General features: G+C 43.7%; 1 protein-coding gene and 1 long non-coding RNA gene across 18 annotated transcripts in view; one reads left to right on the top strand and one right to left on the bottom strand.

Moving 5' to 3' along the window:
- OSBPL9 (oxysterol binding protein like 9) overlaps positions 1–27,538 on the top strand; it is a 136,321-nt gene that overhangs the window by 75,000 nt on the left and 33,783 nt on the right. For 7 of the 13 annotated variants that reach the window (XM_074221457.1, XM_074221463.1, XM_074221460.1 and 4 more), the window contains 2 exons: positions 8,716–8,792; positions 25,775–25,843. In XM_074221457.1, coding sequence (XP_074077558.1) covers positions 8,716–8,792; positions 25,775–25,843 — 146 coding nt within the window. Of the gene's footprint in view, positions 1–8,715; positions 8,793–14,300; positions 14,473–21,931; positions 22,033–25,774; positions 25,844–27,538 lie in introns of those variants that run through there. The other 6 variants (XM_074221469.1, XM_074221465.1, XM_074221464.1 and 3 more) reach the window with 3 other exon arrangements.
- On the bottom strand, positions 7,233–27,385 carry LOC141512478 (uncharacterized). 5 transcript variants are annotated; one of them, XR_012475503.1, is made up of 5 exons: positions 27,256–27,385; positions 26,456–26,532; positions 25,764–26,258; positions 15,164–15,355; positions 7,238–8,841 (listed from the first exon to the last, which is right to left on the bottom strand). It is a non-coding gene; the product is annotated as an uncharacterized LOC141512478 (long non-coding RNA). The 5 variants fall into 5 exon arrangements; XR_012475505.1 differs by lacking the exon at positions 25,764–26,258 and having other exon boundaries at positions 7,233–8,841; XR_012475504.1 differs by lacking the exon at positions 26,456–26,532 and having other exon boundaries at positions 7,239–8,841.

Raw genomic sequence — 27,538 nt, 5'->3', positions numbered from 1 at the left:
CCATCACCCTGGTTGCCCCTCCTCTGAATATCAATAATTTAGCCAAGCCTTTCTTAAAAGCATAATGTTTCGAATTGAATTGGATGCTCAAGAATTGGTCCTATCAGGACTATTTTGTTAAATCTGGGTCTCTTTTCATTGCTCTCTACTATCAGGGTGGACCCTGGGGAAGATGGTTTGGGACCTGGGAAGAGAGCTGAACTTAGGGTTAGGGGACCCAGCTTTGAGTCTTGTCTCTGTCATTTATCTCCATGTGACTTTGCCCCTTCCTATTCACATGTTTCTCTGTAAAATGAGAGGGTCAGACAAGATTATCTCTCAGCTCCCTTCCAACTCTAACATTTGGTGATTTTGTGACATAAAAAAATAATTTAACTATGAGATATGGGCTAGTAGGAGGGAGGCATTGGAGATAAAGTTCTAGGGCTGAAATAGAAAAGGTTTTACTCAGCATCAAACTTCAGTCATTCAAAACAATTGATTTAGACTTGAAGTATTTTAGACAGTCCAGTTTCCTTCAGTGTCACTTGTGATAAAAGATACTGCTCACAGCAATATGCCTAAACTAAAGGCAGGCCCTCTGTGATGATGCAGGAACAACACTCAGGTAGCCTGCATGGAGCATTCCAGTAAGAGTGATTAGAACTGGAATGTGGGTTGGTCAGCTGGAGCTATAATGGAAGGAATAGTGAGACAAAGAGTTAACCAATAAATGTGTCCAAGGACAGGCAAAGAGAGTGTGAAACTTCAACCTCTTTCCAATACCCACCTGCAAAGGGGAACAAGGTACCTCATTCAGTGACCTTTGTCTGCCCAGGGTTTGCCATCCCTGGCCATCTTCATGGACAGGCATGAAACTGGGCATAGCTGGCTGTGGAAAACAGGCCAGGAGTCTTGGGCTCAGAAAGTAGATCCAGGAGGAGGATGTAACTAAGGCTAGTAGATTGGATTTCAGGTCAGTGACCATTTAGCAAAAGCAAGTTACCAGATACAAAGGTGGTTCTCCTTCTTGCTCACATGCTCATCACTATGTTAGGGTCAAGCTGTGTTGTTTCCAATTGTGGCTGACCAGATCAACATGAGTTTAGAAGCCTCTACCAAAGTTGGGCACAAATAATCCACATGAACATTTGGGATGGAAATCTCTAAATCTGCACATTCTGCTTTGCTCCTAGAGCACAGCACCTTCTACAGGCCATGCTGAGCATTCTTGTGCCAGCGACTCCTATGTCTCACCATCAGTTCCAAAGTTCTTTAGAGAGAACTTGAGTGTGTCCTTTTATTCCTTCTTCTGACCAGTATGGGAGGGCATGCCTTGGTGTGTTTTCCATAAAGTAGTCTTTTGGGTAAGTGTGCATTTGGCATTCAAAGCCAGCCTGTCAGACTCTGCAATAGAGTTTGAATGTTGGCAAATCAGCTCTAGAATGAACCTCAGTGTGCAGTGCCATGCCTTGCCAGATGATCCTCATAATCTTCCTAAGAAAGTTCAAATGGAAACTCTTCAGTTTCTTGGTGTGGCGCTGTTAGGCTATCCAGGTTTCACAGGCATACCACAGTGTGGTCAGCACAATGGCTCTGTAGACCTTCAATTTTGTAGGCAGTCTAATACTGCTTCTCTCACACACTTTCCTCCCAAAGACTGAGCTAGCTCTAATAATCATGCTTCAACTCATCATCTATGTGTATATGCCTGGAAAGTATACTGCCAAAGTCAGTGAACATAAACTTTCTCTATTTACTGTAGCTCCATTTGTGAGTGCACAATCATCAGCGAGCAGAAAGGCACACACCAGCTTTCCCTTCTCTGTAGTCTTGACTTGTAGCTTTTCAAGTTAAATAATTTATCATCAGTGCTATTTTTTGCCTTCAGAAAAGGTGCTAGATAGCATTGCTGAAAATATTGTTAAAAAGCATGGGAGCCAGCTCACAGCCGTGCTTCACTCCACCGATGATCGGGAAAGCACAAGGGCATGGCCCACCATCCAGAACCCAGCAAGCACACTGCCTTGAAACAGATTACAATTCTGACAAACAAGACCTCATGGCTAACAATATCAAAGATCTTGTTCAGATCAACTAGCATCGTCTATGGACTTCTGTCCTGCTCCTGGCATTTCTCCTGGAGTTGTCAGGCAGAAAACACCATATCAACTATTCCTCAACCCTTTCTGAAGCCACACTGGCTCTCAGATGGTTAACCATCTTTCAGATGAAGGATCAGCCAGTTAAGGACTCTGGCAAGAATCTTGTTGGCTATGCCTAAGAGAAAAAAAAACCTTTCTTGTGATTGTCACAGGACAATCTAAGATGGACAGTGGAGGTATCCTTGATCTCTTAGAGGATAACCTAGGTTTCAGTCAGCTTTTGGATGAGCTGTCGACCTCCACCTCATAAATCTCAGCTGGACTAGAGTCAACAACAGCTGGTGCTTTGCCACAGGAGAGGAGCTAGTGGCATTCAAAACCTCTTCCTCATTTGTAAGTTTGGCTAGAGAGAAATTTGCCTCAACTTGAGGTATATCATAAATGGCTTCAGCATTGGTCTGTTGAGAACACTATGGAAGCCCATCTCTCTAGCATCATGTCCTTATCACTAACCAGTGTAGCTCCATCAGTGCTGAGTGGTTGAGATGCACCATATGTCTTTGGTCCATAAACAACCTTAAGCTTAATTTATACTTTACTTTTTTTTTTTTAAGGCAGTGGGGTTAAGTGACTTGCCCAAAGTCACACTGCTAGGCCAGATTTGAACTCAGGTCCTCCCGACTCCAGGGTCACTGCACCACCCAGCTGCCCTTATACTTTACTTTTGATAGAATTAAATGCTTTAGAAAAGGATGGACTCTCTTGCTAGTAAGCCCTGTGGAGTTCTCGTTTTTCATTTAGCAGCTTTTCTATTTCCCCATCATTGTCATCAAACCAGTTTTATTTGTGAGCATTACCACCCAGAAGAGCAAATGCAGTGGTGTGCACCTGTTCTTGGAAAGCTGCCCACTCCTTTTCTTCTCCACTGTTACCAACTATGTGTTGGCTCAACTTTCCCCCCAACTTAGCCACAAACTGTTCATGCTTGGGGAATGCACTGTAGTCTGTTGACATGAAACTTTCCAGTAGTCATCTTGCCTTGGTGCATGTGTAGCTTGGAGAGGCCAAGTCTATGATGGGTTCATCACCTTAGATACTTTCACATCTTTTCTGTCTCTTCTCCTTAAAATGTCATAGTCTCATTGAATGTCTGCCTTTGCTGAGGCTGAGGCTGCATACATGAAGTTTAATTGTCAGGTAAATGGAAAACAGTGCTGGTGATGAGAAGGTCTGAGTCACACAGGTCTTTAGGAGCAGGGGACCATGGCTGTTGCTGGTTCTGTCTCCATTCCTTCAAGGACTCTCTGTCATGTCTGGTAGTCAGCACCTACTCTTGCATTAAAGTCACCCAGAATTAAAAACTGATCATTCGGGGCGGCTAGGTGGCATAGTGGATAGAGCACCGGCCCTGGAGTCAGGAAGACCTGAGTTCAAATCCGGCCTCAGATACTTAATAATTACCTAGTTGTGTGGCCTTGGGCAAGCCACTTAACCCCATTGCCTAGCAAAAACCTAAAAAAAAATCTTACCATTCTCAGAATATAAATGCGAACAGCCTCCAGGATTTCATAAAGTTTTTTTGGTTTTGTTTTTAGGTTTTTGCAAGGCAATGGGGTTAAGTGGCTTGCCCAAGGCCACACAACTAGGTAATTATTAAGTATCTGAAGCCGGATTTGAACTCAGGTACTCCTGACTCCAGGGCCGGTGCTCTATCCACTGCGCCACCTAGCCATCCCCATAAAGTTTTTCATAAACGTCATCAGTGTTCGTCTTGGGAACAAATCCACTGACTCTTTGCTTTGCAATGTGAAGTTAACAAGCATTTTATGAAGACCTACTATGTCCCTAGGACCCAGAGCAGCAGCATGGCATAGTAGAGATGCAGGACAGCCTCTGTTCAGGCTCGACTTCTGATTCAGTGACTTGACTTCTTGAGCTTCTGGTCAGCTCTTTAAGACCATCATTTGCAGGGGAGAGGCTGCCTTGCCCTGATTGACAATCCCTCACCCACCAGGTCCCTCGACTGGTGAATTCCCTTGAAGGCAACTCTGGAGATGCTGCATCAACAAAAAAAAAGTCTCCTTCTACAGGAGCTTACATTATATTTGAGAGAAGCTACCTGTGCAACAAAAATGATACAAAAGTTCTCCTGACTCTTGAGAGAAGTGAAATGCAGGGTCACCCAGGTCCCATGGAATTTGAATGCAGGTCTTCCTGGCTCCCAAACCCTGTCACTGAACCTTACTCCTTTTTTTGCACTTCTGTTATCAACCCATTAGCACATCAACACATTAGCACATTTTAAAGTGCCTCTTATATGCCAGCAGAGATTGATGATAGAGACCATCAAATCCCCCATGTTTACCAGGAGCCATTCAAAGAAAGACAAAGAAGCTGATATTCTAGTGGAGAGAAATATGCAAGTGAACATGTATATACAAGAGAAATAAGGTGTTAAGTGGAAGGAATTTGGAGGGCAGGGAGACCAGGAAAGGCTTCCTTCAGAAAGTGTGAATTCCAGGAAGCTAGGAGTTACGGGTGAGATGAGAGAGCATGCCAGGTATGGGATCAGTCATTGTGAAGGCAGCGCAGTAGAAGAGTGAGGAACATCAAGGAGGTCTGGGAGAGGTCTCGTTCAGAAGATGACACTTGAGTGGAAGGAAGCCAGGGATTCCAAATATTCAAAAAAATCATATTTTTGAAGGTATACATACTAGACTTAGCTCCTAGGAGGCCAAGGTGTTCCATTCATTAGCTCATTTGCTTTCATGGTGCCAAACACAATGTCTTTATTTCCCATAGTAGATGCCCATTTCCATGGAAGTCTATCGGATGTCATTGTGGAAATGCATGGTTGGAAAGGAGGTGAGGTCAGTCATGTCATAAGACTGAGAACAGATGAAGCACACCCTGAGTGAAGGGCTAGAAAGAAATTGAAGAAGAACAAAGGAAAGAATAGAAGAGGATGAGAGATGTCAATGGGCATGCATCTAGCCATGGTGGTACCATGGGCTCAACTATCATTTCTGTGCCATTGACTGTCAGAGCTGAAGATCCAGTCCCAGTCTCTTCCACAATTGACTTGGACCTTTCTGACTGGATGTCTCAAAGACACTGGCAACTCCACCTCTCCCCACTGCCCCCCCCCCCTTCTCCTGGTCTTCCTTGCCATTCAGCTTCTGTCTCATCCCATTCATCTTGGCATTTCTAATGCCTCTCACCATAGCCGCCTCCTTGGTCTTTGTCTGTTTATGTCTGTATTCACATGTCCCTTCAGTAGAATGTCAGCTCCTCTGGGGGTAGGGTCTCACTTAGCCTAGGTCTGGTTTGGGCTGCCCAGCTGCTCCTGCCTTCCCCTCTGAGATGAGCTCCATCGATTTGTCTAAGTCCTAAAATCATTTCCGTGTTGTCTCCTCCATCATAAGGGCTTCTTGAGGCAGAGACAGTGTTTATGTTTGTCTCCCCAGGGTTATTAGCACAGGGCCTGGCCCACAGTAATGGCTTAATAAACTCCTTTTAACCAATTAATTGTTCTTTTTTTTAATTGCTTTCAAATGAATGAGTGAATTTTCTTGGGGGACAGAATGTTTAGTGATTTGAGCAGTGAAATACATTTTTAGGATTGTGAAATCATCATAATATAAAACAAAGAATTTGGACTAAGTGATCCCAAAGATTCTTTCTATTCTAGCCCCCCTGTTTTCTGGCCTCTCTCTTTTTTTTTTTTTTTTTTTTGCTAAAATAAGACCTTAGAAACGATCTCTAGTCTTATGCTCTAATTTACCCTGTGCATTAATTGAGGTCCAGAGAGGCAAAGGGACTTTGTCAGAGTCAATGAGGAAGATGATACAGAGAGAGAGAGAGAGAGAGGGATGGATAGATAGCTAGAAAGTCAGATGGATGGATAGAGAGAGGTAGGTAGACAGAGAGGTGGGTGGATAGATGGATATAGTGAGAGAACAGCAAACAGGACTGAAACTCAGACTTCTTGCCTCCCCTGGTGTTACTTTCCTTTTTAAAAGCTAAGTTGAATTTTAAAACTTAAATCACACTGAATGTAAAGTGTTTTTCAGTCCCTGAAGTGCCATTTAGATACTAGTTATTATTATGAATCTGCTATGATTCTCTTCCTACCAGGCTTGGTTTAGAATGGAAAATGTCTGGAGGGAAATGGTTGAAGCAGGTTAAGGGAGAGGTAGGAAAACTCAGCAAGAACATGGGTTTGTTCTTCCTGAAGCCCGGGGCCAGGCACAGATTCCTAGGACTGAAAGGGGGCAGCTAGCTGAGTGGTGCAGCCGTTAGAGGATCGGGGCTAGTGTTAGGAAGACTTATCTTCCTCAGTTCAGATCTGGCCTCAGACTCTGGCTAGCTACGTGACCCTGCTTGCCTCAGTTTTCTCCTCTGTAAAATGGTCTAGAGGAGGCAATGGCAGACCACTCCGGTATCTTTTCCAAGAAAACCCCATCGAATTGACATGACTAAAAATGACTCAACAGTCACATCAAGGAAAGAACTAGAGAGTCTAGTGCCTTTATTTTTCAGATATTCACTGTAAGGAGTGAAGTGAGGCCAACTTTCCTACAGGGGGTAAGTAAAATATATTTGGGATTCAAACTCAGGGCTCTGATTCTAAGACCAGTCAGTGCTTCAAACAGAACTAAGATCTTGGCAACTGGTCTCCTCACTTTCTGGCAAATAGAAGTAGAAGAAATGGAAGCAGTGTTGGATTTTGATCACTGCAGATGGTGACTACAACTATGAAATTTAAAGATCTTACTTCTTGGAGGAGAAGCTAGACAAATCTGGATAACATTAAAAAGCAGATTTTTTTTTTGTGATCCTTTGCTGATGTCTAATTAGTCAAAGATATATTTTTTCCCAGTAGCACTGTATGGCTGTGAGAATTAGACTCTAAGGGAAGCCAAAGCCACAGACTCAATACTTTTAAATAGTGGGGGCTGGGTTAGATTTTTTTAACCCAGCAAGGAGGTAAAATCAGTTCCTATTTAAAGAAATTAATTCAGGCTACTTACTGAAAAGTCAAATATGAAACTGAAATTTAACTACTTTGACCATATTAAGAAGATGGGAAACTATCTACATGTAGTTGTAATAATAAATTTAAATTAAGAAAAATAATTGTTAAAAAGAAGATGAAGACAATGAAGATGGGACTCATTGCTAAAGGACCCTGATGTTGGGAAAGATTGAAAGCAAAAAGAAAAAGGGGATGGAAGAGAATGAGATGGGTAGATAGATAATGTTATGAAAGCAATGAAAATGATAAACTTAGATAGTGGAAGGGAGAAGGACCTGGCATGCTGTGATCCATAGGATCACAGAGTCATAAATTACTGAATGACTGAACATCAACACAAAGCTTCTTCCTCTTACCTTCATGTCTGTTTTGGCCTTTGATCAATTTTTCTTTGACAGGAATGGGAAAAATGTCTTCTAGCAAGGGAAGGTAGGAAAAAAATGAGATGCAAACAAAAAAAGCAGAACAATGGGACCTATATCCCAGCATTCAGGGAAAGTGCTGAAGGGCGCCACACTGAGAGCTTCACTCTGTCGAGTCTGGACAATCTGGTCCAGTGCCACAGAAGGTCAGACCCTCAGCTCGTCAGTGCCTAGTGGCAGAGAATCTCCAAAGGTTGCCATATAGTGTCACAGGTAGCCAGATCTCAGTGCAAATCCTGCCTCCAGTTATCTTCCCTCAGCTAGCCCCTCCTCACCCTACCCCTCACAATTTGGGGAAGGATATAGTAAGATACCTTATGTAAAGTGCTTTGCAAACCTTAAACTGCTACGTAAATGTTAGCACTTTTCCTCTTTCCTTACTTCCCTGTTCTCTCTTTGCCCTACTCATCGCTATGTCACTCTTCAGTTGTCCATCCCTTGAAGGTCTTACTGTCTACCCAGTAGTTTGGCCATGAAGGGGATCGAGAGATGCTTAGGAAGGGGCCTTTCCCTGAAGAAATTTACCAACTCCCCTAAGCCAGAGGACCGGGAGGTGAAAGGGAGTTGACCTTCCTGCCACTGTTCTGGCCAAAGACAGATGGTGGTCTTCTCTAGTTTAGACAGAATTCATTTGTAAGTGAAGCCCTCTGGGTCTAACAGTGACCTTCAACTTTGTCTGACAGCTCTCACTGCCAGTAGAATGCTGGTCCCTTTCCTCTATGGGCTTCCCAACCTCTTTCTTTGCATCACTTTGCACACAGTAAGCAGTTAATAAGTGTGGGGTAAACGGTTGGCCCTCTTTCCCTTCCTACAAACAGCACCATTGAATCACCACAGTATAGCGTTGACGTCACCATGGAGAATCTTTAGGCTGTTGCTCTTGATCTAGAAATGAGGAAACTGAAGTCAAGCTAAGAGGAAATGAGTTACCCAAGGTTCCAGGGCCCGACAGGGCAGGTCCACGCCTGGTCTCCACCCAGGGCGCCTGGGCCTGGGCCAAAGGCTTTCCCACCACCCTGCACTACCTCACTTGTGGGCAAAAGAGCCTCTTGAAATGAAATTCTATTCTCACTAGAAAATCCTTAACCTCGTCCTCTCAGATGAGAATTTGTAAGTTTTAAAAAGTCTCGCTGATGCTGAAGCCAGTAATGATGTGCACCTTCTTTAATAGCTCGTGATGCTGATGAGAGAGAGAAGTGGATTCAAGCTTTAGAAGAGACCATCCTTCGCCACACGCTGCAGCTCCAGGTAAGGTTTTTTTTAATACCTCCATGGTCCTTGGCCATCAGATTGTACACTAGGAGGTGAGAAGTGAGAAAGTATGATTATCTTGCATTAGTGCTTGGCTTCTTCTAGTGCCTCCCCATCAACTGAAAATGGAAACCCTTGTCTAACCAGGTTCTGTAAGTTTATAATGGAGAATGTATGGCCAATGAAGTTTTACAAGAACTGGACAATTTTTCCCTCGTTACTAGGCTGATGTGTACATTTGAGGCCCTGGGGATGCCTGAAATAACAGATCCACCTAAGTGGGCCGGATGCTTAATGACCATGTGCCTGGGAAGCCAGCAGTGTTGTCCCAAGGCCATCATGCTGATTATGAAGAGGAAGCCTGTATTTGCTGTTTGTGCTGGGGAGTCTTTCTTTGTGGATGGAGCAGAGGCTTTTTCTTCATCCTCTCTTGCTACTTTGGTTATATTGTAGGTGCGGTTTTTTCAAAAGCAGCCTCAATAATCATTCTGAATTTTTGTAGTTTTTGAGGTGTGCTTGAGGAACAATAGGAACAATATACTTCACTTTGTTTTCAGTTGGTCAGTGAGAAGGAGGAACTCTTTAAATCGAAATGAGAGAGAATGTGGTGGGTAAGAACTAGCCAGAGCTGCTCAGCCCGGTGTAGGGCCTCCCACTCCCGGCTTCAGCCTTTTGGTTAGGCGTCTTTGTTCTCTGTCCCCTCTGTGCCAGCCACATTTGTTTGCTGGCTCATCCATCCTCAGTCTCCTTTGCTCTCCTGCCCATTATATTCTCCACACCTCCCCTTGGTCTGAGCTGGCCCCATCCTACCAGGCACCATTCACTCTCAAGGACTACTTCCTTGGGGTCGTTGGCCTTTCATCCTGTAGTGTGGGGCTTTCCTCATATCACTTATGTCTATACCAGTCATTTGGCCCATATCCTATACTTATCTTACATGTGTATTTGTCTAGTATGACTCCCTTAAAAGATTGCACTCTTTTATGGTAATCTCTTTGGTGGGATGAATCTGTTGGGTTGGACTTTAGAATATAATCAAGGATTGGTGAAAAGAAATCTAATGTGAACAAACTTCCTTTCATTCTGGTTCTGTCCTCTCTCCTTTCTTTCCCTGGCCATGCTCTCCAGAGTCACCTGTACCTTAATCCACCCCAGCTAACACAGAAGCCCAGGAAGTACAATCCTTTTTGCCCTCATTTGCCCCTTCCAGACTTTTCCTCTGCCACCACCACTTAACAACCAGAATTTATTTGGGCAGCGGATAGAGAACTGGGCCTAGAATCAGGAAGACCTGAGTTCAAATCTGCCTCACATTTATCAAGCGTGTGACCCTGGGCAAGTCACCTAACCTCTGTCATTCTCAGTTTCCTCGATTGTAAAGTGGCAATAATAATAGCATCTACCCTCCAGGATTATTGTGAGGATCAAAAGAAAACTTATTTCTAAAGAAATGCTTCTTTCCTCACCTCTCCTATACCAAGGATGGTGACTGTTCTCTCCCAGTCCCAGGGCAGCCCCTTCTCTGGAAGCTGTGGTCCCTAACTCTTTTCTTAGGAGACTTAAGAATTCATGTTGATACTCTTCCAAATACCCCAGCCTTACATTTTTCACTCTCCAGTCCTATGACCTCTTCCACCCGCTCAGCCACTCATAGGAGTGATCCCAGGATTCCACTCTTTCAGCACAAGCTCTGACATTTCTCAGATCTCCCTGATCTGAGACTCCTGTCCTTCCCTCTCTCCTTCTGCCTTCCCTTTCTAGATCTGGTCTTTAGCTTCATTTCGTCTCCAACTCCCTTATTCCCCTGTACTTTCTCAGGCTAGTACATAGCAGACACTGAATAAATGCTTAATGCTTCTTATATCAGAAGAACTTTAAAAGAGGGAGAAAATTAACTGATTAAAAAAACCATAACATTAACAGTTCTTGGTTCTTACAAACTTCAATATGATGAAAAGCTGCCTACTGGTACAGTGGTCACTTGCAAGCTGAGAAATGGCAAAAAAAAAAAAGTCCTTGAAGGATGTGCTGAGTGCAAATCCTGCCAACTACAACATTTCATTGAAGCAGTCAGGCATATTTCAAGAGAGACAGGAGGGGTATGGGGAATCAAAGTTCCACCCTCACTGCCCAGCCCAAGAGTCTTAGGATTAGCAGTGACCTCCCCAACTTTGAGTCCTTCCATCCTTCTGGGGAGCAGCCCCCCTGGAGATGGGGCCTGACAGGGCTGCTGCCACCCAGACGCGGAAAGGCAAATTTTGGGTCCTGTCAAACTGGACAGAAGTTTCTCCAAGGAGATGACATGAAAGAAGAGGAGCTGCACCCAGAGGACCGGGGAACCTCTGCGCATGCCTCGTAGCTGAGGCACTGGGCTGTCAGCAGACCATGAGCCTGTTGTCCTGAAGCTCAAAGCTGGGAAGGGTGGGCTGGGAATGACCTATCAGTTGATATGGGCAGGTGATATGGTCCCCAGTGGGAAGAGCAGATGAGTGTGGCTCAAAGAACCGAAGCAGCGGGCATTGTACAGTGTGACCATGCCGGCCCTCTTGGCTTCTTGTCCTTCAGAGTGTGTGTGCACTCCAGGTGCAAGGCAGAGGAAGAAAAGTTTATTTAATCCTAGTCTGTTTTACCCCCTTTTCCTGTTACTCCCAGATTATTTGCTCTCCCTCTCAAAAGAACCACTTTGATTTTGAGGTGATTGTGAACAAATGTCTTATAATTATCTAACTGGCCTTCCCTCCCTCCAATGTTCTGTTTATTAGAATAATGTGGATTTCCTAAAAGATTAGGTTTAAGTGTTTTGTTTTGTAAATGTGTGGTCTTTTAGCTTATTCTAAAAGTTAACTTGTTTTTCTCCTACATGCAAATTTGGTTTAAAATGGTATTTACAGCAGGTTTTCTGTTCACTGAGTTTTAATCTTAATCCTGAACCAAAGAAACTCCTCAAAACAAGAACAAATTAAAAAAAACCCTCTGTAGAAATTTAATAAAGTCATATAATAATCACTGCTACTGAGGGAAGATATTACTCTGGAAAAATTATTTATAATTGTATAGCCATAAATGACTTTTTTAATGCTTGTTATCATAGGCTTTTTGAGCAGTGGCTGTTTCATCAGAAACAGCTTGGCTTTTGAGAAGCCAGACTTTTTTCCTCAATTGATACTGGGGTTTTTTGGTATTCATTAAATTACCTTTCCTCATTAAAGTTTTATGGACTGCAGCTTTAAAGTAGCCTGTCTTTGGAACACTAATACATTGTTGGTGGAATTGTGAACTGATCCAGCCTTTCTGGAGAGCCATTTGGAACTATGCACAGAGGGCTCTAAAACTAAAAAGACAGGGCTTGGTCTTTGATCCAGCAATACCACCACTAGGTCTGTATCCCAAAGAGATCATTAAAAGACCCTGCTTGTACAAAAATATCTAGAGCAGCTCTTTTTTGTAGTGGCAAAGAACTGGAAATTGAGGGGATGCCCATCCATTGGGAATGACTGGATGAATCGTGGCATATGAATGTGGCTGAACACTGTTGTTCTGTAAGAAATAATGTGGGATTGAGTTCCCAAGCCTGGAAAGACTGGCACAAACTGATTCTGAATGAAATAAGCAGAACTAGAAGCATATTGTACACGTTAACGGCAACATTGTATGATGATTATCTGTGATGGACTTGTGATGGCAAATGCCATCCACATCTAGAGAAGGAAATACGGAGTTTTGAATGAAGTCCAAAGCTTACTATTTTCAGTTTTTAGAATCTTTAATATTTTATGGATTTTTTTCCTTCTTAATGTGTTTTTCCTTCCTTTTTATTCTGATCCTTCTTTTACTATATGATTAATATGAAAATATATTTAACATAGTTTTTCATGTGTAACCTAGAATAGATTACTCTCTGACTAGGGGAGGGAGGGAGAAAAATGTGGAATTCAAAACCTTGCCAAAAAAAAGATTGTTGGAAACTATCTTTACATGTTATTGGATAAATAAATTTATTGCAATTTTTTTTTTTAAAAGGCAGACTGTCTTAAGACAGGGTGAAACCAAGCACCTGGTTATCAGAAGCCTTCAGGGTAGAGTGCGCTCTGGAGTCTGAGGGCTACAGGTTGAATGACAGGATTCCTGCCCCAGAGAAGCTCAGATGACTCAGGGGACTGAGAACAGTAGGAGCTGGAGGAGATCAGAGTTAATGCTACAGAGAGGGAGCAAAAGGCGGACTGGGCCAGAGCAATTTTAAGAACTTGAGACCTGGCCCGCAGGGGGCCTTAGTCTGAGCTCGCCTACAGGTTAGTCACTGGTGTGCACAGAGGCCTGGGAGGACCAAGGTACCTGGGTGAGAGGTCAATCTGACCAAGAGGTGGGGGTGGTGCCAAATCTTGACAGCCTGGCATCTGGGCTGAAAGTGGGAGTTGAGCAGTTCTGTGGTCATGAGGTCTGTTTTAATGCCCTGGGGGGGGGGTAATAGAGGCCCGTGTGGGCTGTTGGCCACAGGGATGGCAAAAATGTGACACAGGTGAGAAAATTTGGAAGAACAGAAAGAAGTGGACTGGGGGAGGGGGACTCCAAGCCAAGAAGGCTGGTAATAGGAGCAGCTGTATGAATGCGGGCACCATGGACAGAAACTGGGAAGCTGCGTTGGATTCCATGGAAAGTCTTTGTTTCTAGACACAATAGATGCCTGGATGGAAAATATTGCTCCATGTCAGAAACCTCACCCCGGAGCATGGGATCACCTCAGGCTGTGGGTGGAGAATGAATGAATGCCAGCCTGAAAAAGTGTTCCTTCATACTTGCTATTCCAGGTAGACCTGTGCCAAGGCCTGGCAGGCCTGCGCCAAGCGCCCGCCACCGAGTTAGGGTTTGGCCTGTGAAGGCAGAAGGCGGTGGGGCTCTGGGGGGGCCCCTCCCAAGCTTGGGCCTGGGGGCCCCGGGGCCCGGCCTGGGAAGGGGAGGCCACTTTTAAATGGCCCCTTAGCGGATCCTCAAGCCCCTAGGGGCCCACCCCGTGCAGTGTTGGGGTCTCAGTGAGCCTGATTGTGCCGAGGGGGCCCCAGGCCACTTCTGACCCAACCATTGGGGGTCCAGGGGCGCCCCCGGCGAAGGGAACTGCTGAGCCCTGAGGCCCCCTCGGGCCTCAAGTAGGTGCGGCCGGGCCGCGGCCACCTTGTCCAGACTGGCCCGGGATTCCGGAGCCGCCTTTTCCCCGAGGCCGGGGCGGGACCCCCGAGTGTCCGGGCCCCGTTTCTTTCCCGGGAGAAGCAGTTGCACAGCGGCGCTGGTTTGGGACTCCTGGGGGGCGCCCCGTGGGCACGTCACGTGCTGGGCTGGCCTCTGGCAAGGCCGCGAGCCTGCGGGGGGGAGGGGCGCGGCGGGCCTCGGCGGCGGGGGGCGGGGGCGGGCTCCCGCGGAGCCCTGACCAGTAGCGCGGCGCGTTACTTCCGGGGCGGGGCGGCGCCTCGGCCAATAGGGGCCGGGGACGCGCGGGGGGCGGGCCGGAGGGCGGGCCTGGGAGGAGGAAGGGGAGGAGATGGGGCGGGGCGCCGTGGCGGCGGCTCCCTGGCCCCGCGCCCCCGCCCCCCGCTCTCGGCCGCCCCCTGCCGGCCGGGCCCGGGACTCAGGCCGGGGGAGCGACGCCTGCCGGGCCCGGATGGAGCTCCTGAAGGTCGCCTGCGGCGTGAGTGCCGGGCGGGGGGGCCGGGGCGGGAGGGGGGCGCCCGGGGGGGCGGGGGGCGCCCGGGGGGGCGGGGCGGCGCCTCCCGGAGCCGCGGGGGGCCCGGGCCGGGGCCCCCCGGGGAGGCGGCAGCGAGCAGGCCGGGCCCGGGCGGCCCAGGGCCACCGGGGCGGGCGCAGGCGGAGGAGCGGGGACCCCCGGCCCCTCGGCCGCCGCACCCTCTCCACAAAGCCCGAGTCGGACTCGGGGAGCCCCAACGGCTCCCGGTCACCCCCTGTGCCCCGAGACCTGGTGACCCGCCTCGGGCTGTGCTGCCTCCTGGGCACTGGTGACGCGCTGGCACATGCAGGCACCACACACACACACACACACACACACTCACATACACACACACTCACATACACACACACCACACTCACAAATACACACACACACACATATACTCACACACACTCACATACACACACCACACTCACACACAAATACACACAAATATACTCACACACTCACACAAATACATACACACATACACTCACACAAATATACTCACACACATACACACACTCAGACACCACACTCACACACACATGCTCACATATACACACACATTCACACACATATACGCACACTCCCACACACATGCTCACATACACACGCACAGACATGTGCACACTCTATCCCGGATCCTGTTTACCTGTGTGCAGGTGTGCGCCCGGCCCTGGGCCCAGGCCACAGTAACTGGGACTTCATAAAAGTTGGACAATGGCTTGGTAGAATGGATGCTTTTAAAAAGGATCCAGCAAATGCGAGGCTCCATGGCCGCTGGCAGCAGTACCGAAGCCTGCCGGGTGATCCCCACCCTGAGCTTTGGGGCTTCTCGGGGACCCTGTGTGGGACAAAACAACAAAGTCCTCCCTGATCAAGTTCCAAAGTTGGCAATGCTTTAGGATGTTAGAAAAAGTAAGGCTATGGACTGGAGTAACTGGGGAGAGCCATAGGATAGGTTCTAGATGCTGAAAGGCCTCTTAGAGATGATTTAAAAGCCTTCCCTCCTCCATACCAACCCCCCCAAAAGCTATTAGCCAGACCCTCCCATTGCCACTCCTCCCACTTCTCAACCCTTTAAAATTTGGTTTCTGAACTCATTGTGCCACTGGAACAACTTCCCCTCAGATTATTGGTGATTTCTCCATTGTCATATCTGATATCCTGTTCTCATCCTCACCCTTTGATGTTGTCTGCCCTGACCGAACACCCTCTCCACTTGGTTTTGGGGAGACAGCTGCATTAGCCAGATTATCACTGTGTATTTTGGTAGAGCTAGAACAGTGGCCATCATTTATATATTTATGACTTCAAACAGCATAGATTCAACTGTCTGCCCCCACTTCAGGAAAATTTCTCATTCACGTTCATCAAAGCCTGGTTCTGTGTTCTCAGACCTCCTCCTTTTCTGAAGACTTCCTGGTGAATCTCCTTACTGCCTCATCGTTCATCCATCTTGTGCCTCCTCTCTGTAGGTGGACCCCTGCTCGTGTGCCAGTCTCTTCTCTCTATCTCTCTTTACAAATGACTCACAAGCCTGCATGTATTTATTTTATTCTACCTCTCTTCTGAACCCCAGCCAGACCTCTCCAACTGGCTGTCTGATATGATGAGCTGAATGTACCCTAGAAAATCCAGACTCAACAGGTCTAAACTGTTTTTCCCTAAGTACATGACCCACTATTCTTTTAGTCATTTCCCACCTGGCTGTTGTACTTTGGACTTTATCATCTTGGCAGATGTGATGGAGTAGCTTTAAATCTAGCTGGGGGCAGAGGGTTCATTGTTAGGAAACCAGTTCCATGATATGTGTGCCTGACCTGGCCAGGTTTGAAGTAAGCTTAAACAGACTCTGGGTCTGATCCTTTCAAATCATGATCAGTATTGATCATTTTGGGGTATATAATATTTTTTGCCATCATAAATATCATCCTTTATAGAAAGATCTGATGTTAAATTTCTGTAGCTCTATTTTCCATTGGCTTTTTTTTTTTTTTAGGTTTTTGCAAGGCAAATGGGGTTAAGTGGCTTGCCCAAGGCCACACAGCTAGGTAATTATGAAGTGTCTGAGACCAGATTTGAGCTCAGGTCCCCCTGACTCCAGGGCCAGTGCTCTATCCACTATACCACCTAGCCACCTCCCCTCCATTGCCTTTTGTAGTTAGCTTTTCATAAAGTCTATTCCCTTGAAGTCTTACTGCCCTTTCCAATTGTTGAACCAGATTATTATAGTGTAGAAAATTGAAGGGAAGGGGGTAGTTAAGTGGCACGCAGTGGATAGAGCACCAACTCTGAAGTCAGGAGGACCTGAGTTCAGATTTGGCCTCAGACACTTAAAAATTAGCTAGCTGGGGTGACCTTGGGCAAGTCCCTTAACTGCATTGCCTTAAATAAAAAGAAAATTGAAGGGTTCCTATAAATAACCTTTAGGCAGCCAGAGTCCTTAATGAGTTCTTAGAACTGTTTTGTGTTTAGAATTTCCTATTGTTTGTTTTTTCTTTGTTTGGGAGACTCAGTTCAATTTCATAAAAGATGAGTTTATGATTGGAGAAGTATAACAGATGGTTCTTCCCCTTTACTTTCTACATCAGAGTAGAGTCACTGCCTAACCTATGTCCTTCAAAAGGGTGCTTCCCACATGCTGACCATGTTTCATGTCCTGGAGGAAGACATTGCTGTGTTAGATGGTAGAATGTGCATTCTGTGGTTCTTGGTATATTTTTGGATGTTGGCAAAAGTGAGTTGCAGAAAAGAACAGAAGTAATCTAAGTTGCTTAGACACCTCATTCTTTGAATAACATTTCTGTTAATTTAGGATTAATGGTGTTGGCTCATTTTAAGTGCTTTTAGGGTAATCACTTTTTTACTTTAAATTCAGATTAGAAAAAAGTTCCTGCTATATATGCAAAGCACTGCGTGAAGCCCTAGGAACACAAAGCCCCCCCCCCCCAACACTGCTCATAAGGAGCTTTAGAAAAAAATCTAATTTGGGGAAAATACCTGATACAAGGAAGGACTTGGTTTGGGCAAAAGCAACGTTAGGCAAGGTGATCTGAGAAATTGGGAGAGGGAGAGGGAGAGGGAGATAGCAATTTGAGTTGGGAGGGAGTGGTGTTTCTGGGCAGGCCTCTTGCAATCCTAGAGAAAGAGGGAGTTGAACTGGCAGAGACCCCTGGAGTCCATCCATTCCATACCTGGGGGCTGGTTTGAGCAAATGAATAGAAATGGGAGATAAAGAGCTTTCTGGTTTCTCTAGCCAAAAAAAAAAAAAAATGTTGGAAAAGTAGATTGGAGCTTTAAACGTCACAGTCATCAGGACCGTGTTAAGTCTACATTGGGGAAACACTAAAGGTTTTTGAGAATGAACATGTGAGATGAGAGCATCTAGAAAATTTAATTTAAATTACCTTTCCCTTCTGTTAGTTGGGAATTGTGCCACCAAAGCAGCTACAGAATAACTGCTATATAATCTCCATGAAAATACAGAATTGAAAATAATTTAATTTTAATTGTGTTGTTCATGTACAAATCTTTATTTAAAAAATCTTTCATATCTTTTAAAATACATTTATGCATCACTTTTCACTGTGCAATCAATTGGAGCATCTGTTTCTAGGACTTTACTTCATCCTCTGAATTCTGGACCTGTTGATTCAAATAAATGAATCTGTAAGTGTACATTAATATAAGGATACCAAAATTCAGATTTAGTATCTTTGCTACATTTCTGAACTTCTTTTGGATGGTTTATATAAGTGACTTAACATACTTTTTTGTCACATCACTGCCCTTGGGTGTTTTCTGCCACAACTTCTCTCAAGTTGAATGTTGTGGAATGAGCTCTCTGGTGCCAATGTGCCCAGAGCTTGCTTTGCATAATAATCACCTGCTCTTTTCTAAATGAATGGTTCAGAGACAACTCCGAAAGCCTTAAGAATTCTGCTCTGTGCTATAACCAACCATGCTTCTCAAGGGCCTATGATGAAGCCTGAGATCTACAGCTCCTGTCAGAGGGGTGGGTGATTGTCTGAGGGAGTAAAAAGTGACATGGTTTTTGGACATGGCCAGTGTAGGAATTTGTTTTGCCTGACTGTACATATTTGTTAAGAGGATTTTGGTTTGTTTTTTGTAAGGGAAGAGAACAGATGAAAATTAAATTTTAAATTTTAAAATGGTTTAAAAATAAGGGAAAACAGTAATAAACCTCTGCCCCTGCAACCCTCTCCTCTGATTGGTCAGTCCCTAGCCAGAATCACCATTTCAGGAGTTGCCCTGGCCGTTTATGCTCACTGCCCTGACTCCACGCCTGTCGTTCTACACAGCAACAAGCAGTTAAGTAATTTCCCTTAAATCCCCACTCCATCAGCTCTTGTGTATCACCTTCACCTGTTAGAATGGAAGCTCCAGGAGGTTGGCTTTTTTGTTTATATATTTGTTTTACCAGTGCCTCCTGCCTCCCAAACCTCCCAATCCTATAAATGTGATGGTAATCTCAAATTGTTTTTCATCATAGCTGTAATATAGTTGAGCCTAGATTGATGGGAAGAACATTAGGCTAGAAGACAAAAGATTTCAGTTCTGACACTAGCAGTGTCTCCTTGGTCCAATTAGTTAACATTTCTGAATTTTTCTCTTCCATAAAAGGAGAGTAACTTGGACTAGATGACTTCCAGTTTGTTTTTTTCAGCTCCAGTTCTAAGAGTAACCAAACCATCTTATAAAAATGAGATAAAAAAAAAAAAGAAAATGAGATCAGTTTTTAAAGTCTGAAGCAATGCTTCCAAAACCAGTTTGACAAGAGACTGTGTCCTTGGGACTTTGACTAGATGTTTGTGACTAAAAGCTATTTACTAAGAAGTCTTTTTCCTTCAGGTACATCTGCTCTTTTCTTTAGCCACAGATCCCTGTTTTACCTCCCTACCTGCTACCATTCTAGTTCTTGAAAACTACAATGGGCTGTACTTGACCCTTCTCTCCCTTCCAACTTTTCTTTATCTCCTCAGTTCTTAGTTCTTATCTATCTCCCCAAGATTCTTTACTCCTTGGGTCATCGGAACGCTAGTAATTCAAAGCTTGAAGGATTTGAGCCTGAAGGAACATGAGAGCTTCTTGCCAGCCTTGTCACTTGATCATGATTAAAGACTAAGAGGGATTTTTTTTTTAATCTTTGGGTACCTAGACCAAAAAAATTAGTTTTAAATTTTAAGCAAGGAAAAAGAGGTCAATGTCATATTTGTGCCAAATTGCTTGTGCGTGGTCTCTTCTATTGACTCCCCAAGGACACAGGGACTTTTTTTCTTTCTTTGCATGCCAGACTTAGTACAGCATCTGACACATGGTAGGGATGGTAGCCATTGGTAGCACTTCTGTAGAGTCTGGGAGAATCAGTGAAAGCACTGAAAGGTTGGATGGCTTCTTCAAATCACCCAGCTGCTATGTATGTCTCAGGCAGGGTTTAGACTTCACTCTTCCTGGCTCCAAGGCTGAACTTTGTTCATTTTGTCTCTTAAGTTTGGCACACCTCTTACAGTTTTGTTTCTAGGCTCCTAGATTGAAGATGGAGGTGAGAAAAGTAATGATTCAATGGAACATTGCTGAGCGTGCTAACTACCTATCATAATTGTGCACTGTAGGACTTCCATCATTCTCTGGACTTTATGAGAATCAAGCAGATATTTCTGGAACCCCCATTTGATGCCCCCCAGGATCATGATCTTCCAGAAAAATGCTGGGCTTCCTCACACAGCTTCGGTTTTTGTTAAGCAGAAGGCCCTGATAGCCAAACAGTTCAAGAGTTAATTGAGTCATGAACCTCCAGTCCTGATACCTGTGGAGCTAGAGAAAAGCTCTAGAGAAGTAGCAAGACATTTGAGAAGACCCCCACTCCCACTCCATCACTGTACATAGGCAACCACCTACAAGTCATCAGCTGCTCTTGGCCATAGAGACATTGACTTCATTACAGCTTTTTGTCACTGACTTATCTATAACTAGCATATTGGGGGGGGGTGCAAGGCAGTAGGGTTAAGTCACTTGCCCAAGGTCACCAGCTAAGTATTATGTGTCTGAGGCTGGATTTGAATTCAGGTCCTCCTGACTCTAGGCTGGTGCTCTGTCCACCGCACTACGTAGCTGCTCCTAGTACTAGCATATTTTTCAGAGGGTTCTGTCCATGCATATACACACTTATTAGGAAGGCCATGAGCATAGTTAACAGAATATTTTACAAGCATTTTCATATTGGAATAAATTAACATGGTTTAGTTTGACATTTTACAGTCTTATTTTTTTAATTAGGAACTAAAAACTAAAACTCTAATCAATTATTGGACTCAACAACCACGTAACAGAAAGACATAAGGACCTAAGTTTGAATAGTTTCTATTGTTTCCTCTCTGTGTGATGCTGAACAAATTGCCTAAACTGCAATATGAACCAGTTATTATTAAATACCCCTTTTCATGCTTCTTCTCCAACTTGAAATTGTACCTTTTGAAGCTGTGGGAATTGAATGCCCAAGGCTTCATTCTCTATAGAAATGTGTTCTCACACATGGAGCCAGTAGTCAACTCTAGAATAGATACATTTAGCAGAGAAAGGGTAAAACTAAGCAAGTGGCATCTTACTCTTAATTGCCTATGATGCCTCTTATGATTAAATCAGAATTTAATTGGAAAAGATGAGCACTTCCCTTCTTCATTGTGCTTCATTGTTTAACTAGTAAGCCGGCTGAGGCCAGTTGAGGACTCTGAGAGTGGGGTAAGCCCAAGAGCCCCAAAACAGGAGTCACCAGACTTGGGTTTCAGTCCTAGTGTTGAATAGTTTGATAATACTCCAGGAGTTAGCTCAGTAATTTTGTCCGTTGTTTAAAATTGTAGTATTACTAGTCTGATTACTTTATAAGGTTGTTTTGAGACCCAGATAAGACAATGAATGTGAAAATATTTTGTAAACTGTTAAATCACTCCATCTATGGTATAATTCTGAGTGTGGGTGCTTGTTTGGTAGAAGTTCATAGACTTATCAATGTAGAGTTGGGAAGGAACAATAGAGGTCATCTAGTCAGTATTCTCATTTTTACAAATGGGGAAATGAGACCTAGAGAAGAGGAAGTGAATTGCCCAGGTGACAGAACCAGAGCTTGACCCTAATCTTCTACGTAATGTCCAAGGGAAGCTCTGGGAGAAGAGAGACTAGGAAGAGCTTCCTGGAGGGAGGGGAGTTTTAGCTAGGAGGAAAAAGGAAGCCAGGAGGTACTTGTGGATTATTGACCCGCAGTGATGTGCCTAGAGAGAGCTTGTGGAAGACTTGACAATAGAAGGAATGAGGAAGCGGTGCTGACACTCAGGGTGGGACCTGGGTGACTTGGAGAAGGGGCGTATCTTCAGTCCTAATGGGGAAGTTAAGAAGGGTTGGGGAGGGTTTGAGGAGAAAGATGATGTGAAGAATGTGGGGTGTTTGGTTTCCACAGAATGTAAGAGGAGACTGGAGTCTGCTTGTGGTTGTGCCGACATGCAGGTATGTGAGTATAAGACAAAAAAAATGACCCTGACCGATCGTTGAGCTGAGTGAGGTCCCCTCACCTAACATTAAGACTCCTCACCCAGGGGGAGGTCAAAAACTAGCTTCAGCTAGTCAAGGGTTGATCTAGGGTCCCTGTGCTTATTAGTGTAATGACCAGGGAGGGGAAAACATTATTAGAGAGTGATGTGGGGGTGAGTGTGTTGATTAGATTGTAACCCTGACCTATGCCTGGCACGAAGGAGAGAAACAAACTTTTCGAACTGCATGTAAGACTAAACATTGTCACAATTTGATGCCTTTTTCAGTTAGGGAAAATGCTCCTTTTCTGCAGAAAAATTATTAATAAAGAGCTATTTTAATCACTCTGAACTGAGTATGATTATGAGCAGATGAGTTTAATTGGAAGTTGAGTTAGTTTTCTGAAGTGTAAACATCAGTTGGGGATTCAGGAGAGAAGTCTGGGTGAGTCTGGAGGATGGGAGAGAGATTTAAGGCTGGTTAAGTAGAATTGAGAATCATTGGCATCCATTTGAATCCATGGCAACTGATGATCACCATGTGAAATAGTATTAGTATTGAGGGAGAAGAAAAAGGGGGCACCTGACTGAGCTCTGTGGCTCACCCACAGCACATGGGCATGACCTAGCCAATCAATAAACCTTTATATCCAAGGTGCTAAGCATTGTTCTAAGTGCTGGGGCCCCGCAACTAATAAAAACAAACGGTTTCTGACACAAAAGGAGGCAGGAAATGGGAGGAGGAAGATGGACACTAATATGTGCTTGGGTCCAAGGCATGAAATTGAAACCAGGCAGGGTGTCAGGGGCAAAGTGGAAGGAACTGGTCCAGTGTCTGCCCCCACTACAGGGAGGTAGTTTGATAAGAGGGGAGAGGATGCTATGGAAGTCAACCAGGACTTGTGTTGCCGCTTGTGGGGAGTTAGACGTGATGAGTTTGTCCTACAAGAGGCACCTTGTTCCATGGCTATGAGACTAGGCTGAGCCACAGGTGCAAGGTTAATGAAGAACCAGCGGAAGAGCCCCAAGAGATTCTAGGGAAGGTGGGATTTGAGTAAAGTCTTGAAAGAAGTCTGGAGCTGGGGGGAGCAAGGCAAGTACTTCGGCCTTCCTTCCTTGCCCAGAATGCTGCCCTTAACTGATACAGGAATACACACTGTTTTAGATTCCAATTCAAATAGTGTTGTTTTCTTTAGGGGACCTTAAGTGTGTTCAGACAGACTCTTAAATAAATGAACAAAAAGTATTTAAATAGTTGTGGTTCTCCACTTGGTTCTGACTCCATTTGGGGACTTCTTGACAAAGATAAGTGTGTAGTTAGCAATTTCCTTCTCCAGCTCATTTTTCAGATGAGGAAACTGAGGCAAACAGGTTAAATAAATGACTTATTCAGGGTCACACAGCTTGTCATTGTCTGGGGCCAGATTTGAACTAATGAGAATGAGTCTTCCTGACTATAGGCCCCAAATTGTACCCACTGTGCCATCTAGCTGCCCTTAGTAGGCAGTTACTATGTGCTAAATCCTGGGAAAATATCTGAATGGGGAGACAATGCATTTAAGAGAGGTGACTCAGGAAGATTAACAGCCATCAAACATTCTGAAGCACCAGGGATGCAAAGGCAGACAAAGCCTGGACCCTGCTCTGAAGGAGCTCAAACTGTAAATGGGGAGACAACATACAGATGACTATTTGCATACAGATGGGGAGTAACCTCTGAGAGAAACCATCTGTGGGGGGAGAAGGAAGGGGGCCTAGCAAAGGCCTGCAGAAGATGGGATGTAGGGGCAGAGGTAGGCACGAGTGTGTAAGACCGTTGGAGAGTGTATAGCTGAAGTGTTGGATGCCCAAGGAGGGGGGAGTCAAGTGTAAGAAGCGTGGAAAGGTAAGAAGGGGTGGAACAGCTGGGCAGTCCATGCAGTATATTCTAAGAATCAGAACAACTCCAACCCTTTTAGAGTTCTGAGGCATTGTGATAAGTATAGAAAGTAAACCATCAGAGGGGAAAACATTATTTTTTGTCATGATTCTCTATGATACTAAGTGTTATCAAACTAGTCACAAAAGGTAAAATTACCAACATAAATGAATGAAATCAATGTCTAGTGTTAGGAAATTTCTTTCAACTGCTCCATGAAATCATTTTTTCACAGAAGTGTTGCACCTGATTTTATTTTATTGTTGGGTGTCTCATCTCTTGTGATTGTCACCATTCTTTTGGATTTCATTAATGTTATCAATTTTTTTAAGGTTTTTGCAAGGCAAATGGGGTTAAGTGGCTTGCCCAAGGCCACACAGGGATTTCATTAATGTTATATAAGTGGAGCCTCTCTCCTTGTCCTTCTCCTCTTCCCCCCCGCCTTATATCTTCCTCATGTTCATAGAAGCAAGTCTTGGACTGTATCTAGTAAGATTAAAAGGTCACTAGGAATCAAGGTAAAGTCTTGTCCTGAGATTCAAGAAGTCAACTTCCCAAGGCCATGCAGGAGAAAGATTGTTAGACATATTTGCTGAAAAAAGATCTGGATTTTTAATGGATTACAAAACAAACTCAGAATGAGACATAGCCTACAGACTTTTTTCAGGCAAAGACACCAATAATTTCTAGGAATAAAGGAGGAGATCCTTGCTTTGGGTGTGACAATTAAAGACCAACAAAATGTGGGGAGTAGGATAGCAAAGGACTTTGAGTTCCTATCATATGAAGAGTAATTGAAGGAACTAGAAATTTCTAACCTGGGAAAGAAAAGATTTGGTGAGAGTTAACAGAGAGGAAGAGATTGCTTTAGTCTGATGTTAAGAATTAAATCAAAAACTAAAGTGGAACAGACTATGTTGGGAGGTAGAGTTATCCTTGTGTTAGTTGACTTCAGGCAGAGACTGGATGACTACATGTTAAGACTACATGCTGGGGATTTTTTTTTCCAGGTACGTGTTGGATCCAAGATATTGAGTCTCGGTCCCACAGCTCTTTGATTCTGTGACTGCTTTGCCATTTGCAATAATGACTGTTGTGTTCTTGTTATAGTTGTTTCTGATTCTTCATAACCCCATTTTGGGTTTTCTTGGCAGAGAGGTAGTTGGCGTGGTTTATTTTGCCTTCTCCAGCTCATTTTATAGATGAAGAAACTGAGGCATACAGCATGATATGACTTGCTCAGTGTCACAAAGCTAGTAAGTGTCTCAGACTGATTTGAAATCAGGTCATTTTGACTCCAGGCCCAATCCCGTTCCTGGCTTAACTCTATTACATAAGAGTCCCAAATTATTCCTAAGGAATAAAAAAGAAAGAGTGGGTATTCCCATCCTTTGGGAAAGTAGCAAGAATCCAAAGGGATTCTGGTTTTTTTCATTTATCAGAGAGAAACTTAGACTAGTAGGGTTCAAGACATTCTATTATTAACAATAACTTTTTAAGCCACTTTTGAGTCATTTTTTTTAAGTTTCTGGCTTAATAAGCCAAGTAACAAGTACACTGTGTCCTTCCTATTAAATTTTAATATCCTAATGAAAACAAAAGTCATTTATTTGTGAACTGTGGGGATTTATTCTTTTAAAATTTACCCTTTTCTCATTTACCTTTGATTTATCTATTTTTCCTTGTCTGCTCTAGATGTTGTCAGCAGTTTCCCCCTCTTTATTATTCCGTTGTTTATTTATCACTGTGAGACTTACAGAATGGTAACTTTCTATTCTCTCTTTCCTTACCTTTATTGAAGATCAGTACCACACTTGCTTTTTTCCAGTCTTCTGGTATCTCTCCAGTTCTTGAATTTTCAAAAATAATTGTAAGTGATTCAGTAAGTATGTCCTCTAATTTTCTTGGGGGTAATACTTTCTCTGTGATGCATGTCATCTTCAGCTGCTAATTTTGTACATAAAAACTATACAGATATTCTCATTCCTGCTTTATCATTACTGCATTTTTGCAAGGCTTTCATTACTTTCTCATTCTGGAGTGTTTGTGTTTTATGCCAATGAATTTTTTAAAAATCAATTCTGTCTTGGTACCTATGTCCATAAGATACATGTCATTTACTATTCAGTACCCTGTTTTCTAGCATTTCTCATTTGTTAAATTTTAAAGTTTACAGTTTCAACAGTTGTCCTTTCAATTTTCTTGGTGTTGTGTACTTTTCTGAGTCTTGACTGATGCAATGGGTTCCTCAGAGTCTTCAGTTTCATTTTCTGTCTATTTTTGGTCTGTATATAACGAAAACATCCAATATAGAACCACTTATCCTTCCAAATTTTAACATTAAAATAAAAATTTTATATGAAAAAGTACTTATTTGTGATCCTTGCTGGAAGGCTGTCCTAAATAATAACTATTGGTTTAAGAAATTTTAAGAAATTTTATTTACATGTTACATGAGAGGAGGTAATGTAAAAGCTGTTACCTCTGGGTTTTCTTTTTAAGCTGCTTTAATCCAAAGTAATTTTCAAGGTAATTTGAAGCCATTTGGGGGTACTATAACTGTAGGATCAAAATGAACAAATATAATCAGGTGTCAGTTGTTGGGAGAAAAATATTCGACCAGGCATTGCTTCTTAAATGAACTCTTGTATCATATATCCTGTGCTGAAATGCAAACACTGATCATAATGGTATCATTAACTAGCCAGTCCCCATCATTGAAGTGATATTAGATCTTAGAACTCCATTTATTCATTAAATAAATTTAGAAGTGTCATTCATATACATAAAGATGAGCAACTATTAGCACCTCACTTTCAGTCTTTACCTGCTTAAGTGGCCTAAATGTTTTTATTCTAAGTTTTTATGGTATTAACTGATGCTGGCAGACATCAACCTGTGTACATACATAATACATACACACACATTGGCCATCTTCATATCAATATTATCCCTTTAGTTTTAACTAAAATTCTGGAGGGAATAGATTTAGTTTTATTTTCTCTTGTTGGTTTGAATCTTTTAGTCCAGAAAACAAACCAGGGACATTGTTTGGCTTGAATAATCCTGGAGCTCTCTGCAGAGTTAATTGGATCATCTTCCAGTGTCTTTTAGAACTCAATTTGGATGAGCCTAGTGAGTTCCTTTTGAAACTCTCTTTAGCATAGAAGGGGTCTGCCCCTTCCCCTTTTAATGCTGAATGATTGGAGTTCCTTTTTTTTGGTTCAATAACTATGTCACACTTCATTCTGAAATTTACTTCATTCAGGAGGTACTGCTTACCTGGACTTGGTGTTTTTCCTCAGATGGTCTCTGATGATTCTGACCCTTGGTAGTGAGGTCCCCAGTTTTGTTTCTGCAAGAGTAGCGAGCATTTCATTTTTGTTTTTGTAGTCCTAGTACCTGGCTCAGTGTCACAAGTGCTTTGGCACATAGTAGAGACTTAATAATTGATTGTGACTATGCCTGTGTAAGTAAGGCCTGGTCATTCCCAAAGCCACTCCTTCCATTGTGTTTCCTCATGTCTCTATGAACTGTCTACACATTTTTGCTGAAAATGTATGGA

Source organism: Macrotis lagotis, chromosome 2, assembly GCF_037893015.1.
Source record: "Macrotis lagotis isolate mMagLag1 chromosome 2, bilby.v1.9.chrom.fasta, whole genome shotgun sequence".
Lineage (NCBI taxonomy): Eukaryota > Metazoa > Chordata > Mammalia > Peramelemorphia > Peramelidae > Macrotis > Macrotis lagotis.
This window is presented reverse-complemented; position numbering and strand designations above follow the sequence as displayed.